General features: G+C 39.8%; 1 protein-coding gene across 1 annotated transcript in view; it reads right to left on the reverse strand.

The window, feature by feature from the left end:
• The window catches only part of LOC131080761 (pinopsin-like), a 70,300-nt gene extending 52,037 nt beyond the window's left edge, over positions 1-18,263 (reverse strand). Inside the window, exon 1 of the mRNA XM_058019331.1 lies at positions 17,912-18,263. Within this exon, the coding sequence (XP_057875314.1) occupies positions 17,912-18,263 (352 nt within the window). The remainder of the gene's footprint in view (positions 1-17,911) is intronic.
• Positions 18,264-19,710: the final 1,447 nt, after the last annotated feature.

Consider the following 19,710-nt stretch of genomic DNA (forward strand, 5'->3'; position numbering starts at 1 on the left):
GGCCTCTAGGTCATTAGACTACATCATGATTTGAGTCCTGGGACTTCCTGGAGCAGTCCTGATTACATGTGGAAAGGGATACCCTGCACTGTGGTCCAGTTAGCAACACTGGCTGCCAGGACAAGGTCAGGGTGGTGGCCATTCCCATGCCCGGCACCACCTGGTTTCTCCAGATGCAGAAAAGCTGTTGGGCACTTTCTGCAGTCAGCACTCCTGTTCCCAAGCCTGAGACACTGAAAACCATGATGGACAAATCCCCCAAAAGCTGGATAATCTGTGCTGTGATGCCTGTTTTTTTCCCAGATCGCTGTGCTCCACTGGTTCAGTTCCATGCGACACGGCCACTTTGAACTGTTCCGCCCTGCTCCGCCCGGCTCCACTCTGCTCCTTCTGGCTCAGCTTGGCTGGAACCAGGCTCCCCTCCACCCCTCTGTTTCCTGCAGTCGCTTCCTGCCCCGCTGCTGCTTTTCAGCCCAGTGTCTTGGAGACAAGGCTGCCACTTTTTCAGAACCATGTCTCCAAGCCATGTCTTGGAGGAACTGGGAAGGGGACAGGCAGTGGCAACAGAGGACAGGGTCCACACAGCTGATCCCAGCAATCCCCCCAGTGAAGAGTGAGACAAAATGACACACTTCCAGGGGGGCATTCACCTTTTCTTCCCCCCAAAACCATACCTGCAGTGATGATGCAAGTGTTATGGAATAGCAACCTGGACACATCCAAACAGGGCGGAGCTGCACCCCCTCTCCACAGCCAGGACACCTGGGAAGGACAACATGCAGCTGGAAGTGCAAGAGGAACGTGAACCAGCAGCTGGCAGCAGCTGGGACCCACCAAAATTGCACCTTTCCTTTTGAAGTCAGGCCACCATGGACAGTGAACTTGGAGACACAGCAAGCAAGGAAGAGCACTGTGCTGGAAGGACATTGGTAGAGGTGGAACAGGAATGCTCTGGTCTCCACTTACAAATGCTGTGCTGGTAAATATTTAACAGGAAAAACAGGTAGGTCTCTCAGAGATTTTATGCATCACAACATAGCTATGTTCCCTTTTTTCTAGTCCCTCGCTTTTCAGCTGCTAAATCTCCTGTTCCATTAGCTGGAGAATATGCTAAAAAGCTCTGTGGCACAATAAGATGGAAGAAGTAAGATGGAGATACACCCCAAGTTGAGAATATTGGGGAATCCTGGGCTGAAGTATTTTTCTGCTGTTTTTTCTGGATGATACCTTTCATTGTGCTTGCCCATGGACTTAAAGACAGAAGAATAGCACTAAGAAACATCTCTTCAAATGAAGCCTCTTAATACCTCAAATCTCATGTTCTGAGCTTAATTAGAAGTTGTTCTACTGAATGGTGTTACATAAATATGTTATTGAGTTATACAAAGCTCATTTGATCAGTGACTCAGTACTGTTTTCAAGGGAAATAACTTTCCTGAATATAAATGAAAGCCTTTCTAATAGTTCTCTACAGAAATAAAATACTCCACACATTAAAATGAAACATAAAAAATTTAAGCAACTTAAAAGTCATGACATTTCCAACTTATTTGTACTTCTGTATCTCCTTAGAAGTCTTTCTGAAAACATATCTCAGTATCATCTGCCAGGGACTATGCATGAAATACAATTTGTAGGTCTAGTATTCACAAGAGAGGTTTAGAAGCAGCAAGATGTAAAAAGAAAAGAAACAGTCTTTTTCTAATGGTTGCTTATTCTTCAGTTGCAATTCTGTTGCTCTGGGCCAAAGTATCTTACCTAACAATTGCCACAGCATCAGAGACTTTGTAGGAGCAATCCATTCTATCATCACCTTTGTTTCCATTTTCTATATACCACTCAACGTTAATGCTTATAAGTAAAACTCTTGGGCTCTGCTTCCATTAAAATCAATACATTTCTTCCACAAAACCACAGTGGTACTCACTCCAGTAGCTGCTCCCATCAGAGATGTCTTTACAAGCAAGGAGGTAAGAATATTATAATGATAAAAGCAGAAACTCTCAAAAGTTGACTGATTGACTTGGTTTTCTCATAGCATATTTTCCTGGGGTGACTTCAAGATGCTGAATTGTATCCCCATTCATCTGTTTAGCCCAGTAAAAAGTTCTCCATCTTTAAAACTAGATCTGAGAGCAAAGGGAATGAGAAGGAAAAGCAGTGGAATTCTTTTCGCAGCTGTATTCAAAACACAGAGATAAGCAGTGCTGTCGGAGTTCTCTGCTCTGCAGATGGACAGGGAGTTTCCCCCTGCTGTTTTTCCGGGTTTTTCTCTCATTAACTTAGGCCAGAAGGTTTTTTTGGAACTGTTCAGCCATTGTTCATCCGGGGAACACCAGGATTATCATCTGGGGCCCCCTCCCAGCTGCACTGGGTCTGGGTCACTGGACCCGAGCTCCAGAGAGACTGAGAGAAAGGCAAGGACACCCCCACAACAAGGACTCTGAACTGCAAAAGGACTCTCTTTGAATTTGCCATCTCTTCAGGACAACAAGAGGTTCCACTATTTAATATTACTCACTTTCTCATGTTTGTGAATACTTTGCTTGTTGAATCAACAGTTTTTTTCCACTTTTCTTGAAGGAGATTTATGTCTCCCGAACTAGTGCGGGAAGGATTTGCTTGAATTTTCTTTCTAGACGGACCCCTTTGGAGTTTTCCTCCCAAATTTGCCCTAAACCATGACACATATGCACTTTAGTAAAATATTAAAAACTTTTAAATCACAGCACCACAGAGGAAAAAAGAACAAAACCTTTTAATTGTTTAAATAAAAATTAAAATTCAATTTTGCCTTCTAACACTGAGTCTCACGGTAAACATTTCATTGCTAGGGAAAAATATGTCATATATAGTCTCTAGTGAGGTTCTGCAGGTTACACTTCTTTTCCCATTATACTGGAATTGCCAAAAAGTGGCAGCGAGAATGTTGATTGGTCTGGGAAATCTGGGATAGGCAGCCTGGAATGAAACAAATGCAGTTAAATTGATAGAACACAGTTAAGTTAGATAGCAACTTTCATTGACAGTAGGGCTAGTGGGAAGGTACCATAAAATGAGCAAATCTGAGAGAGAAACACATGAGAGATTGTAAATATGGGATTTCATAAAATATTATTATCAAAGGTTCTAGTTTTTGTTGAGGGGGTTTGGTGTTTGGGTTTTGGGGTTTTTTTTTTTCATTTTTTGTGATGAAAAACACAAATGAATATTCAGAAGGGATTCAAACAGGTCTGGAGAGTGGCAGACATAAATGGTTACTGCTCCTTCTTCATTAAACCTCTGGAACTTTTTCCACTTTTCCCTTTTCTGTACCAAACAGAGTTAAGATGAATGGACTCAAAGTGAGGTCTGGGCTTGGAGGACAACCACCCAGTAGTAGTCTGACTTGCCTGAAGTTCAGTGAATAAAGAAATCACAGCAGAACTTTTATGATATAGCAAAACCACAATGTGAATATAACTGATAAGTTCAGGGCTAATATAAAGGATATGAACTTCAGAGGAGTGGATGGATGCCTCAGAAACCGACAGAGGCAGCTGAGAATGGGGTGTGCTTCAAAACACTATTGTCTTTATTTGGATATGCCTATTAAATATTTGTATGATAAACATAGAATAAATGGTCAAAAAATTAAATATTCTTTAATAGACTCTTATTCTAGTTGCTGCCACACACTAGTCATCAGAGCACAATTTCCTTTTGATTTTCAATGCATTAAAAGAATTTCTGCTTATTTGAAATTGAGAAAATATTTCCCACAATAATTTGTTGAACGTTAGCAGTTACAACCATTTTCCAAATACAGGCTACCTCAGATATCAACTATTCAATTTGAATAGAAATAAATCCACCAATTGCCATTTATCTAATGCCTGCAATTATCTGTTCTCTTTCGCTAAGATGACTTGGAATCATGAGTCCATTAGAACAGACAATCATTCCCTTCTCCAAAGAAATATCTTCCTGCTTAACTCTAATGGGAGTCACAGTTTAAGATTGCACTTGAAAGAAATTACTGAAAAATCTCTGTTGGATCCAACCCTGCTGGGAGAAATATGACAATGAGTATTACTGGTCCTATTCAATAAATCTTTCTTGTTCTTTTCTCAATGGCCATTTCTCTGTTTCATCCTTTGTACAACATACCCTTTCCTTTGTTTGGTGGTGTCTTCAATACAGACAGCATGTATTATTTTAATAGGAAAAAAAATATCTTGGGTTTTTCCTCTTTTTTTCCCCCTCCTTTTCTGAATTTTTAAAGGTGTTTATTTTGTGCTTTAAAGGTTGTCTTAATTTCTAAATGTATCTGGTGACTTAATGTGCATCACTGAGTACTAATATATTTTTCTGCAATGTTATTAATTTGCCTATCCATCCAAACAACAAATTCCCGGCGGCATAAACAGTGCAAAGAATTCCCTTCTGCATCTCAATGATACCAGCATAGTACAGAAACATCCCTGAACGTTCACTTCTGTCTCACTTTCCATATGTTGGGCAGGACCCCTCTGCATTCTGGAAAGCAGGCTGGCCCTGGCAAATTCAGCTTCCTGACTCGGCTGCCTCTGTACCAGTGTATTTATTCTGCTGCCTTAAGGAATGGGAATAAGAAATGTCAGCACTAGATGGAGCTCCTGTACAGCAACATCTCGGGAAAACTCTTTGGGGCTTGCGTGCACGAGAAAAGCAGGAATGGACGTGCAGCCCTGACGCAGCAGCAGGACGCTCTCGGGGCAGTCAGGTTCACTGCTGCACCCCCCTGCCCACACCGTCCTGGAGGGACCCCATCTCCTGCCAGGACTGCTCCTTTTGAAACCTGGGGGCATCCCCAGGACCTTCCTTCATGCCGAGGATGTGCACAGCTGCAATACATCACATGCAGGCTCAGGGGGTTTCTGTATGTGGGACATGGCACCGAATCAGATAAGAGGTGAAATGACAGGGTTAGCATCTGCTAGCCAGTGAGCCAAGTGTCCACCAGAGCACACAACCAACGTCCTTCCAATGAGCTCCTCCTTTTGCACTGAACCCAGCTGCTTATTTTTAATAATAAAGGTATATTTATAAAGATTTTCTATAATCTGGGGGGTTCCTTTGGCAGTCACCATTCCTAGGGGTGGAGCACACTACAAATACTAACTCTTCTGAGTCAAGTTTTTCAAAACGTCTGGCGGTCAAACTGGTTTTTATTCTAATTAGATATTAACTGGTTAATAAATAGTCATATCTGATACTATGAATGCAGTCTCAAAATATGATGACCAGGCTTTGAGCTGGCATTTTCTTGTGCAGCTTTACATCCCCACAATCTCACATGGTGTGGAGGTGAGCTGAAACACCAGAGAAGGCTGCTCCTGCCTCTATCCAAGATCACTGTGATGGCTGAAGGATGTGCAAAGAGGAAAAGCAGTATTCCCCACTCCTTAACCCCTCAAAAGGACCTCAAGGAGGAGATCTTTTCCTACATCCATTAAAAAATTAAATATAACCAATGCAGACAAAAATCCTTTGCAGTTCATTTTCACCCAACCAATAAGTCTAATCCTCAGCATTGGATAGATGGGTGGAAATTGCACTAGAAAGTGTAGCAGTGGAGGTGTGACATATTGGGACAAGTGTGGCTGTCATGGAGGGAAGCCATACCATACTTCATACATACATACATATTTAATTCATCAGAGGTCCTTGACAGTGCCGTGCAGACAGGGCTGATGCCTACTTGGATAAAACCTACCTGGATTTTCAAACAACTTTGACTAGCCCAAAGGCTTTTAAGGGTAGTAAGCTGCCGTTCAATAACAGAAGTCTTCATGTGAATGAATAATTAAATAGAGGTAGGAAATAAAAAACAGGAGAAAAAAAATAGTTTTCTTAGTGAAAACTGTGGACAGCAAAGTTCCCCATGGATCTGTCCTAGGCCCTGGGCTATTCATCACATTAATAAATGATCTGGAAAAGATGGGGGAAAGTGACAAGTTTTCTGATCGTACTACACAGAATAACTCAAAATCAACAAAAACTGACTGTGAAGTACTGCAGCACAGCCACGTGAAACAGAGCAATCGAGCAGATGAGATGCAGTACTGATGTGAACTGCCACATGTGGAAGAAAACAGACCTGGCTTTAAATACACAGCAATTGTTTCTGACTTACTGTTCTGCAAAGAGAGTTATGATAGAGAACTTTACACAAACCACTTCCACTAAGCAGTAATGCTCAGCAACTTTTAGAAAAGCAAACATCAGGACTTATTAGAACAGGAAAACAGAGAAAAGAAAGAAAAGGTGAGCAGGGAAAGATTATTTAGTGTTTCCTAAAATAAGTAGGTTTTCAAATTAAATCACCATGTTGCAGACTCAGAATAAACAAACTAGAGAAGATACTTCTCTTTGCATAGTACATAGTTAGTACACAGTTAATAAGTAGAATTTCTTTATATATTATATTGTGCATACCAAAATTTTGCAGGTTTCCTGAGAGCAAGGGAATGGGAGATAAACACAGGAAGACCTAATAGATTCAAAAGTACTGCTTCAGGAAAGATAGGTGTCCCTACACCACAAATCACAGGCTGTAGTACTACATATTGGAAAAATATCATTGGATGCTGAAAATTATCCCAGCTTTAAGTTTAGTATTCTAGAAGAATAGCTAGGCAAAATACCTTGAATGGCATATACTTGATATCTATACAAAAAACACTTTGCAAGGCATAACTTATTGAAATGATAAGAAAAAACAATTACAGCACAGTAAAAGGCTAATACCTATTGTATCTGATATCAGTATTTCTTTTCCAAAGGTCTGAGTGCGCACAACCCTAGAAAAGATATTAACTTGTAAAATTCTTACTCATTCTCAAATTCCTTGTTGAACAGCACTTGGTGCACTGACCTGTAGAGAGAAACTGCTCCATGAAGCAAACCAGATGGTGATATGCTACTATCTACTGCTCTTATCTCAGTGTATATTAAGCTAAGGCTTTATCTAAGGCCTCATAACCTGCTTTATACCCATTAGAAAAAGTCTATTTAAATTCTGACTGACATATTTATCTGGCAGCCTTTCATCCTACTCCTGTGATGTGGTCTTTGCCTCTCTCAAGGATATTAAATAGAAATACATTTTCAATTTTGAGACATAGTAAAGCAATCCTCAGAAAAATCATGCAGCCTCTGCTGGACCTTGGCCCTCTTGCGCTGACACGTGTTTTTTCTCTGAAAATTGAACAATTTAAAAACAGTGCAAAATTTCAAAGTTTGGATAAATTAGGGCAAACTGCTGTGATTTGTTATAAATTTGTTACATGGAGAAGAGTTACTTGGTGCACCATAGTCAGTGTACAGAACATATTGAAAACGTATACACAAATGCCACGTACATACTCCATGCTTTCACTGAGAGGCAGGATCTGTAATTTGTCCTCACTGCCATATTAACTCCTACCCTAGAGCTGTTTCTAGTTAACTCCTGCTGGGCTCACACTGAGGCAGAGAGGGATGGGGATGGCCACCAGCCTCCCATGCAGTGCCCGCTCTGCTGCCAGCAGTGCCGGGGAGAGCAGCGCCCACCCCGCTCTGCCTTGGGCTGCCGGCTGGGCACTGCCCAAACAGCTCGCCTAATTTCATTAGGGTGATTAAACACTCACTCTAAAGAGGTCCCCTGGTAACCCCACAAACTGCCTGAACGCAGAACACAACCCCCAAACTGTAAATCTGGCAAACAATAATGCTTCAGCATGCACATGCACATAAGGATTAAGTCTGACCGTTGTGTGTCCTAAAATTCTCATAAGGTCAAGTTCAACGGGATTATCTATGGTTTTGTAAAATTCATACCATTTCTCAGCTGAAAGCAAATCTTGCCAGATGTTAATGTGCTATTCCAGTACTTAGAGGTCTGTACTAGACTCAGACAACTCTTAGATATTGAGCAATAAAATGCCATATATGTGAATTGACTAACGGTTTTGAATTTTAGAAATCACCAAAGTCCTAATCTAAGCAAAGTTTTACATGGCTTTTGATTTGTAAAGATGATTGATCTATTCCTTATGAAACTTTTTACAATCAAGTCTTCTTTTTGTTACCTTGTGTTCTGATAGCCACTTGGTCCTGAACAAATTTCTACTGTTACAAATCTCTACAAAAATAATTAAACATAAAGAAGTCTCTTTCTTTTGATTCATCTGAAGCCTGTTGACTTTGATTCCTTTGACTTTGATTCTTGCCATAGTTATCTACTATTTCTGCTCTTAATTGCATTAGTGAAACCAATAGAAACAAATAATAGGAGTAGGGGAAAGAAACAATAGAAGACATAATTGAAAAACAACAGTAGAAGATTAGAATGTCTGCCTCCAATAAAACACTGAGAAATAGATGTAAAGATTGCTAGCTTAGCCCAGTGAGTCTCTATCTTCCTGCTTTGTGGCTGCTATACTTTTTTAAGGAACAGCAGAAGTTTGTATCTGACCACAGGACAAGATTGTACTTCATCACATTGGAATCTTTGAAATAGGCTTAAGAAACTGCAAATAGGAGAAGTAACATCATTTTACAACATGCTGGGAAGACTTGTTGGTGGAAATAGCCCAGAGCAATTGAGCCTGATGCTGATAGCCGGCACAAGAAACCTTCAGCTGAAGCAGGTGAAGTCAGGTGTAATGGTAAAAAGATGGTACCCAGGTGACCTTGATAGAGGCCTTACCATCCACACCATGGAGGGATGCCTGGGGAGTCAGCAGCCCCAGGAACCTGAGGTTTCACCCTTGCATGGGGTGATCCCCTGATTGCATCCCCTGATCCTCGCTGGGCCAGCACAGCATGGAGGGGAGAGAGGGGCAAACGGGTCCCACACTGCTCAGGAGGGAAAGCACAGGGACATCTCACAGAAATGGGATGGGGACATGTCATGGGGGTGAAATGCCTACTCAGAGTGGTACTCTGCATTTGCTGTCTGCAGATTCCAAACGTTCCTCCCGCCTGTATCAATTATGGGAAAATCTATAGCAGACAGAGGTAATTTTGAGTTAGTTTTAAAAAAGCCCAAACAACCCATAACAAAACCAAATCCACAAATCTCCCCAAATCCACAAATGTATTGGGAGGCATTTGGATTATTTAAGAAGTGAGTCATGTTAGCTGAGAAATCCACAGAAGCAATTAAGTGGTCTGTGACTCAGTAGAGACACTGTTTATTGACATTACTGAATCTTTAATTTCAGAAACAGTTTCTCAGCTAGTGTGGATATGTAGAAAATCACAAATGTAAACAGAATACTTTCAGATTTCAAATAAACTTATTTTTCTTTTTTAGTGTCAGCACACTAATTTAACACAATTATTTTCTCACTTAATGCACTTTTAAAATTAGAAACATAGCAGCAACACTAACATAAAAAAGCCCCAAGCAATAGGAAAAAGAATACAAACCCTAATAATTACTTTTAAGTATGAAGTATTTGCCACAGCTGAGGGGAAAAAAAGAACTTTATCACCTATTATTATGTCATTATTTGGAACTGTGCCAATGGTTCTGTAGCCTTTTATCACTGAAAGACTGTAAATTTCATTTGCTTACTGGATTGGAAGATTCTGCTTAAATGCTTCCTGAAAGGAAAAAGATATAGAAAATTAATGTCTTGAGTTAGGAAATGGTCACTAGGTGTATAACTTGGATGTGAACAGCCAAAGATAATACCCTTTCTCTGGCATACTTCAGGGGCTACAAAGGAAGCCTAAAAGTTTTCCAAAAAATAACTAATTCTGTTCAGATGTGTCAACATGTGGATGGTCTTAAAGTTCCTAGAGATTATTCAACACTATTAAACACTAGAGATTATTAAACACAATTAAACACTAGAGATTATTAAACACTATTAAACACAGAGTTAAAAAAATATGATTTAATAGCCCTTCACAAGTAAAGTCCATTTCTCTCTAATGTGGTTTTGACTGAATATTGCTTATTTACTGGCCTCTATTTTATTTCATTATACCCACCGAGGGACCAAAAAGCCAGCTACATTTTAATGACATATTTTTTCACATGTGTGTGACCTGACTACCAACAGAGCTGGTTTCTGCCTTTTCCTAAATTAAAAGAAAACCAACATCAGACATTGCCTTGTCTGGGTTAATGCCATGACCCAGGATTAGGGAAAAGGGCCTGGAAATATCAATGATTAAACTCGAACTCTGGCAGAAATGCTGTTTCGTCATCTCCAGCAGTGCTTATAGCCATGACCTTTTAGACTCAATTCACCATCAGGATAATTCTGCAAGAAATCCAACATAATCTTTGCCTTTACACTCTTGTTTGAGGTGTCCATGTGAACTGATGCTGTTTGTATATTTCTTTGCATAAAGTCTCCAGCATTCTGCAACCTGTGGCCATAACATAGAACCAAAAGTATACAACTGTGCTGCAGGATGGCTGCCCAACTGGAAAGGATCAAACACTGGCAGAAATCTGTAGTCACTTGCACAGAAACAGACCTTGGGCACAAGCAGAACACTTTTTTTTGCACTGACAGCTGACATCTGTACACAAAAAATGCCCAAGGGCTGATCAATTTCCTTACAGAATTCTTCTGTTCTTGTGTCCTTCTTTTCAGGGACACGCACACACACAAACTGTTGTCCAGCCTTCACTGTTATTATTTCTGCAGGTTTTTTGCTGTTTTCTTTTGTACAGGCATTAGGAAAACGGACTCTAAATTCTTGTTCACACAACAGAACATGTCAGAAAACATTAAGGATAGCAGCTGAGGGAAAAAATGTTTCCATCCACACGTGGCTGCTGGTGCAAACTGAGGGTACCTGAGGATGTTTTCAGAGCATTCTCCAGCTCCTGTTTGAGCCATTGCTTGAATTTCTGCAGTGGTGAAAGATGAGAGAGGGGAAGAGGAGGGAAGTCTGGGGGATTTTAACCACAGGATCTTAACACTGTTAGCATCAACAATTATAGTCTGCAACACCTTGTAAGTGGGTATATTGAATGACACTGTCCTGCTTTCCAGCTAGGGTAGAGTTAATTTCTTCTCAGTGGCTCTCACAGTACTATGTTTTCTATTCAGAATGAGAATGGTGTTGATAACACACTGATATTTTGGTGGTTTTTGCTAAATCATGTTTATCCTAGGTTTTTTTTCCTTGTCTCATGGTGTGCCAGTGAGGAGGTGCACAAATGAAACTGTGAGGGAGCATAGCTGGAACAGGTGACCAAACCAAAGGGATATTTCAGACCACAGAACAACATGCCCAGTATATAAGCTGAGAGGAGTTATCCAGAGAGGCAGCTGGTAAGGGTCTGACATTGATCAGCAGGTGGTGAAAAACTGCATTGTGCACCAATTTTTTCCCCTCTTATATAGTCATAGCTGTTATTGCTTACCATTATTATTATTTATCTTCAATTATTAAACTGTTCTTATGTCAACAAAAATTTTTGGTTTGATTCTCCTCCCCATTCCCCAGGGAGAAGAGAGGAGGGCTTGAGTAAGGGGCTGCACAGTACTTCACCTCCAGCCCAGCACACATCTTGGGTTACTCTGTTGTAACCAAGGCAAAATCTTCTCTTATCTCAAGAAGGTGTTAAAGTGCCTTCCAGAGTGAAGTCTCTGATTTCAGGAATAACATTCAAAGTAGGACATTAGGCCTTCCCTTTTCACTTTCTTTTTCAAGGCATGATTCCTTCTTTATCATGTTGTCCAAAAGTTTTGCCCAAGTTGTCTTCCCACTTTAAGCATGTAAATTGAATGCAGAAGTCCAGTACTCATGCTCTACAAATTACCTGCAGAAAGGGCTGACAGCATTTTCCCTACATTATGAATTTGAGATTGTAAAATTGGTAAGAGGACTAGGACAACTCTTCATGGAAACACATCAAACATCTTAAAAATGCTCATTCTAGCACAACTATTCAAGGCAATTTCAACTCTGTACAGTGTTTAATGCATATAGGAAACAGAAATTCCGGAAAACATCCTGGAAGAGGATACTGAAGTGGGGAGGGAACTATAAGCAAAAGTAGGAAAATTAGAAAAAGAAAAAAGAAGTAATAAACACCCCATTTTTGAGGATCATCTCATGACTTCAGAGAGGTACAGAACAGGTATCCACCCCTGAGCTTGGGTTCCTTTCATAGTCCATGGAGATAATGGGTGCATGGAGGACACATCTCATATCTTCCTGAAGAGAACATCTCAAATGTGTTGAACAGTGTGCATGCTGGCAGTACAGATCTGGTTTACTATTGCTCATAAAAAAGCCTTGGGGATTGGAAAATGTCTGGTTTTAGTCAGACGATTCCCATCTGTCCCTAAGAGGTTGAGCATTTCATTTTTTCCAAGTATGGCCCTGAGAAGTGTATTTAATAATATACACTTTCCTCATTGATTAGTTATTTAAATAAAAAAGTATAGCAGGCTAACTTTGGTTTCTCTAAAGAGGAGATGCCAAAAGAGGAATTCAGATTACATATCTTCTTAATAACTACTTTTGTATTTTTGTTTACTATAAAAATCTAATACATATCAAGTGATGGAAATTACGTAGAAAAATTCAGCATAAACTGTCAACTGTTACACTGTATTAAAATAACTAAATCCCTCTAGGTCATGACAGCATTTCTCCTTTTTTTTTTTTTTTTTTAGCTAAAGAGACCGTAAACACTTTTGACTCATTCCCATGAGTCAGGCACTCGTTTTCTCCTCTCTCTGTTTGAACCCGCAGATTATTTCTGATACTGATCATCTACTGAGGAAAGCTTGCATGGGTCACAATGACTGCAGGCATAACAGAGTCTGTGCACTTCAAACAGAGAATGTTTTAAGGAACTGTTGCAGAACTGTTTTCCTAAGCAATACTGATTAGCTGTGTTTGCTACCAGTTTTATGTATAGAAGTATCACCTTTAAAGCCATCCCAAGCCCACCGGGAAAGGAGCAATCAATCATGAGTGGGCAGGTAAGGAGCTGCTAAGAGTGGTTTCTCACTGGGAGATGAGTACTTGCTGCATCAAAGCTCAAAAACCATCAGATGAGCTCTTGCAGGATCAAGCCAAGTGAGATGGTGTCTTTTATGTGGAAAAAAAACCATATCTTTTCACAGAAGAGTTGTTTATTACATCTCAGCTCTCAGCTGCATCCCATAAACAGAGAGTTTCCAGTATGTCAGAAGTTTATGCTCTAAATGAAACTACCTTAGTTTAATGCAGTGAGTCTAAGACACAGCATATAAAACCAAGGTAAAATACTAAGAAGAAAAATTATTTGTTTATGATCACGAGGCAGCTGAACTTTAAAGCAAAACCATGAGCAGGCCCATTTCTCATTCATTGTGCTCTCTGGCAGTTTACAAGGGAATAAATCGATAATAGCTTTAATATGACTGAAAAGATTATCTACCCACTGAGTTGAGTACAGGGTTTCTAAAAAGGCTGAAGTCCTCATTTAGGTATGACCTTGAATTATCAATGGACATTAGGACACATCTACATGCCTTACTTCAGTTCAAACAGGACTGCAGCCCTCTGCTGCACCCAGGACTGACAGGATGCTGTGTGGGAAGACACAGACACCAAGTCACACAGCTTTTGTATGACACAGGCATCTCTGGCTCCTCTAGAATGGTGATGTTCTTTTACACAACACTAATCAGAATTCATTTTTTACAATGAAATATTGGAAAAAACTTCTTGGCCAAGCTGCCAGGTATTTTAAGCACCATTAAGGTTAAGAAAGAGAAAAACAACCAGCTGAAAACAACAGCTGAGTTCAACAGGCACAAAAATTCCCCTGCTAGTAATGTGCCTTGGAACTTTTCCAGCATTAGAATCTAGTGTTGGATTTCTGTAGCCAGATACAGCTTTGTCTTTCTCATGTGTATCAATCTACTTAATATTTAATCCTAATATGACATGGCATAGAGTAGTGGTTCTAAAAATGAACTCCAGGAGCTCAAATTGTCAAATTCTGCCTGTCCTACATGTTTGGGAAGTTTACATTAGTCCAAGTATCTTGAGAAAAGAAAATTTTTTTTTGAAAGTTTGCATCTGTCCAGAGACTTGAAATGTTTAATAAGGCACTGTGCAGATATTACATGTGAGATGGTCAAAACTGCAAGACAAACCTAATCTTAGGATGGCATGTCACTTCCTGTGTATGTGGTCTCTATGGGAGTGCCTTAAAAATATACATTTTTCCTAAATTAAAATCTAATGCTTAGTAATTTCATGATATATTTAACCATCCTTTTTTTCACCTTGCCTGCAAAGTTTACTGAGAGTTCAGCTGTGAAAATAGATCCTGTCCCTGTGTCACTTTCCGTGTTTGCTTAAATGTATAACCATGAGCCTGTCGAACCATGATGAAGTGGTGTGTAATGGCAGCAAATTTTAAAAATCCATCCATTTCCCCAACTCAGTGACATGTGCAATTTCCACTGCAGTGACCTACTTAAAAGAGCTGCAATCAAGGACGAGCACCAGGGCAAAATCATTTACTCTGGGAACAGACCATGCTGTTTCTCCTCTAGCTCCATTCCTGGTGCTTCCCCATATCAAGACCCAACAGCTTACACTTCCAAAGCAGATCTCACAGTATTTAATTTTCTCCTTAATATCCCCATTACATGCTTATTGATCATCATCTGCACTTCCCATTGGCTTCCAAACCTTGTGCTTTCCACATATGGTTTGAAACCACAAAGCAGATAGCGGGATAGCAGCAAGTAATTAAACCAAAAATCTACACTTTGTCCATCATTTTCCTCCCCTGGTGGTCATTCTTGGGTCATGTTTTTTCAGTGCCTGGGATAGGAAATGGAATGCCTGGTAAACAGCTTACTCAATTTCCCACTAGGTGACATCAACGTACATGGCACTGTCAATACCGCTGGGAGAGGAATCAGAAGTGTTCTGCAGATCACCTCCCAGGCATGTGATTTTTTAAAAAGTGATCTCTCACCTTGTGTTCACATTTGAAACAAATCCCAGCTTTCTACTTTCACTCCCTCAGGTTTCATCCAAGCCACAGACCTGAAGGATAACACCTTCACTCTCCATGTGGTTTAAAACACAAAGGAGGCTTTCACCTTATCGTAAAACAAGTGGGAGGGGTGGGAAATGACTTTCAAATTACAGTCCTGCTAGAAGATTTGCAAGAATGAAGTGCATTTATAAATATTTTAACAATTTGAATCTGGCTTATGTGTGTCTTAGAGATCATGAAATAATCACCAAGTCTTGAAGATTAGTTGCCTGCTTAAAGTTTCTTCATGATTTAGAAAAATACTGCAGTTAGAAAAAGAAACAAACAAAAAAAAAAACCAGTGCATATATTCATTATCTTCATTTAGTACAAGAAAGTGCAATTCTAGTGGGGCCACTGAACTTTGAGCATCACAGAACCATCAAGCTTGTAAGGGATCTTCAAGATTATCTAGTCCAACCAGCAACCCAGCACCACCATCATTACCCCAAAACCATATCCCTAAACACTTAACATCATTAACACTTAACATCATTAACAGTATGTTCCTATACTGTTATTTGTCCTAGAAGGATCATCTACCCCATTACAAAAATAACCCCAAACAGATAAGAATGTTGAAGCATTTCCTCTTACCAACCTTGATGCTGAACTTCCGTTCATCTTAATTACCTTTCCTATTACACATCTCTTTTCTGAATCTTAGTGCCCTTTCTCTTATCTTTGGTGGGCCAAAATCAGACATGAGGTTCCATCAAGGACGGAAAGCTAATTTTTTAGCTAATAAATGTATGAGATTTTTTTAGGAATAGCTAAAGAATGAATAATTATATTTATCAGAAGATAAAATTTGTTTGTAAGGACACGTAAATATTAGGCAATCTTCTACTGGTATTTGCTTTTACTCATGCTATATCCTAATCAATATTGTTTATTTATAACTCTGCAAGCAAACTTTTTCATTATGCCCTTTATACACTCTAATGAAAGAACACATATGAGTGTTGCAAGACTTTCACATGAACTATGCACAGTTTAATAACTACCTGCATTTAGGTAGTTATTAAATATCAGCTTCCCAGGATACCCCATTGACAGTACCAACATCACTCAGAGGAGCTGAGGTCACTTTTGTCATTCTGGGTTTTGCTGTTTTGTTTGCTTGTGTGTTCCTTGATGATCTAATCAATTTTAAGAATCACAGCAGAAACTATCACATGAAAACAGGTATCACAATAGCACAGAAATCTGCACTCCTGCCGTGCATCCAATTCATGTAGATCTGACTTTGAAGAATTGTTCCACAAACAGAATACCCTGGCAGAAACTAACCCATTTGCAGGTTTAATTCCACGGTCAGTGAAATGGTAACTCACATATATTCAGACAGAAGCCAGCAGGCTCAAAAGGGCACCTTTAACATACCTTTTTTTCTAAGCCCTTGAACACCTATCTCTTTTTAGCCCTCTCTTCAAATATATTCCTCCCTCCCATTAGTAAATAATAAGAAGAAAGCTCAAAGTATGGAGAAAAGAAACAGTCCTGGCTTCTTTCTGTCTGAGAAAACTACTTACAGAAATACTGGAATATATAAAACACACAAAAATGGAAATGAAACCTGGAAGGAGACATGTCATTCTGCTCAGCACAGACCAAACTGAAAACAACTTACCAAAACAAGGTACTCTTGACCATAAAGTCTATTTTTGGATGGCCAAAGTACTCATATGTTACAAGCATTCCTAACTCCTGAGACTTCACTTTGTGCAAAGCAGCAGTTTCCCAGAGGAAGCTGCCGGGATGAGTCAATGGTCATGAGTGGAGCACACATATGAGGAAAGGACAGGTACCAGAGACACACCATTGGAAGTAGCAAAGAGTTTATAATTCAGGTTGAGAACAAGTGTTTGCATTCAGCACCTGATTTCACATCAATAGCTGTTGGGAGCACTTCTTGGGTCAAGGGGCCTACACAGGACATGCTGCCATCCAGGGTTGGAGAAGAGCCAGGAATGCCTTTGTCCTGTCCTTGTGGCCTGGAGGCACCAAAGCAAGGATGCAGAGCAAGAGGGAGCTGTGGCAAATCCTCTGGTCTGGGTTAGATGCACCCACAGGCCAGTTCATGCTTTAGTGGATCTTTTTATGAATGTAGGAATAAATGAAGAAAGGGTCATTGCTTGGTGATGCCACAGGCCTCATCCTTGGAGGGATGAAGGCTGCCCTCTGACTGTTCATTGTCCTTCATCTTCTTTTAATTAAAAAAATCCAGTTACAACACTTGCATCTAGCAGTGCAAAAGATAGTGGCAAAAATATTTTGTCTGGACAGGAGAGCAACACTGAATACTTTTCCCATCACTTCTGGCAAATCTATTCCTGCAACTTAATTTTCTACTAAAGCTGCAAGCCAAATATTTTGCTTTGCAAAACAGAAATCATCTGATAAGAACTCACTATCTGGGACATGAGTAATTCATATTATAGATTGAGAGATAATTAAACATGGTAAATATAGTACTTTCAGGAGACTTTGCTCATAACAGAAACCACACTGAGGGACCTGCAGTTCAGCAATGGCACAGATTTTCCTGAAAAAGAGGGAAGTATTATATATGTTCATACACTTAAACTCTCTCCAGTGGCTTGCTTTTTTTTAGATTCCATTTTTAGCTCTTAAGAAATAAGTAATTTTGAAGAATGAAATATGTTAGGAAATATTTAATAGACCTAAGCTACTCTTTCATAAAGTCTTTTTTTTAAATGCTTTAAACTGTGCAGATCACTTGTGCTTGACCATAACAAGGCAACAAGACGATCCTTCTGTTCACCACAGAAGAGCATTTAGCTCCCTAATCATGTTGCTTAGTGCATCAGTGCTAAAAAGAATAGCAAAGAATCATCATTGAACTCTTACCAAAGCAGGAATTGACAAAGCCATACCACCTACAAGCATGGTCCCCTCCGATCCATTTGCCACGGATGTTGGAGGCAAAACTGAGGGTAGTGCCCGAGATGCACACTAACATGTCACTGACACTGATGTTCAGGAGAAGCATGTTGACTGGGTTACGCAGGGTTTTAAACTTGCAGAAGAGGATGAGGACAATCAAGTTATTCAAGAAACCAAAAAACAAGATTAATCCAAGAAAAACAGCCACTACTGTGTGCCCACTTCGTGAGAGTCCAGCCCTTGGCTCAAGAGGATGTGCAGGTGCACCAAAGCTCAGGTTATACATCCAAGTGTGGTTCATTTCGGACTCTGTCATGGATCAGTGAGGGCAGAGATGCTGGGTGCCCTTTGCTGAAGCAGTTTCTCAGAAGTCATTCCATCACAGATTAAATCCTCTCAGGAGCCTTGTCATCTTCGCTCAGATGAGGCATCTCTTAGATGGTTATGCAGGTGTGAAACACTGTATTACAGCACAGGACTATTTTCCTGCACTGTGTCTTTCCAGGGCTCTGCTCTGCAGTAACTCCACAGCAAGAGAACCAAGTGAAAAATCACCTCAAATTCATCTTTCTTGCCTAAACCTAGGATAATAGTAGGTGATCTTTTTTAATGTTCAAAATGGAAGATATCTTAAAAAGATGCTTCAGCATGGTCTCCTCCTTCAGAGCAAAGGACAGCCCTATCAAAGGCAGCTACCCTCCTTTCCTCTGACAATGGGTGTTCTTCTGAAAACACAGAAAAAACAAATAGTTAAAACCAAACAACTTTTTCCACACAAAAACCAAAAAATAAGTGCATCATTTATTAACAGCTCCTCCTGTTTTGAACTGTAACAAATATCTCTCATTTTCAGTTTTTACTCTGATTTTTAACAGAAACATCAGTTTATTTACATTTCCTTGGATGTTTTAAGCAATTTTTCCCTAGCTCACAGTTTAGCATGGAGAAGGTTGTTTGCACCTTCCTAGCAGAGTTCCTCATGTGAGAAAATGTATGCTGAAACTTATCTTTTGCATCAGCTTCCCAGAGGAAGAACTCTATCTTCCTTCACATTAAGTCAATCTACACCAAATTAAGTTTAATTCTTGGCTTGACCTTAATTACAATGATGACACTTTTAGGAGGAGAGGGTATTTCTTTACCCAGAAAGAAAAATATCAAATGCAGTCCCTCAAGCTCTCATGTGCACGCAAAGGTTTGCAGATCTGTGATAACAATATCTCTCCTCCCACATTTACCAGTAAACAGATGTCTTCCTTTATTATTTACAAAACAGCCAGACACTCAAAGGCTCACATCTCTCCTATCACAGGCATAAATTTAATCCACATGGAGTGAACACATTGCTCATGTGCTTTGTGAAACAATAGTGTTTAGTGTGGATTCACAATTACATTGCCTACCTTCTCTGTGGTTGCAGGCAGATCCTGCACAGAATTTTCCATAAAAATGGAGATATGTGTATGTGTGTGTATATATATATATATATATATATATATATGAATTTCCACTCCTCAGTGCAAAATGCATGATACCCATAGCTTGCTGGACTAAAAAAATTTGAAAGCTTCTCTTTCATGTGTCATGTACTCCTAGAATGATTGCACACATGTTAAAATGGAGCATCTCCTATATTACTCCTAACTGTTGTTTCCTGGAAATTGTGTTGTAGAAAAATATGTATTTAGCAACTGGAAAATTGCGAGTTCAGTTTACTGAAGATTCAGAGGTTGCTTGCTTTTTTCTTTTATATCTTGGTGCCA

This window comes from Melospiza georgiana, chromosome 2 (genome assembly GCF_028018845.1).
Source record: "Melospiza georgiana isolate bMelGeo1 chromosome 2, bMelGeo1.pri, whole genome shotgun sequence".
NCBI classification, from domain to species: domain Eukaryota; kingdom Metazoa; phylum Chordata; class Aves; order Passeriformes; family Passerellidae; genus Melospiza; species Melospiza georgiana.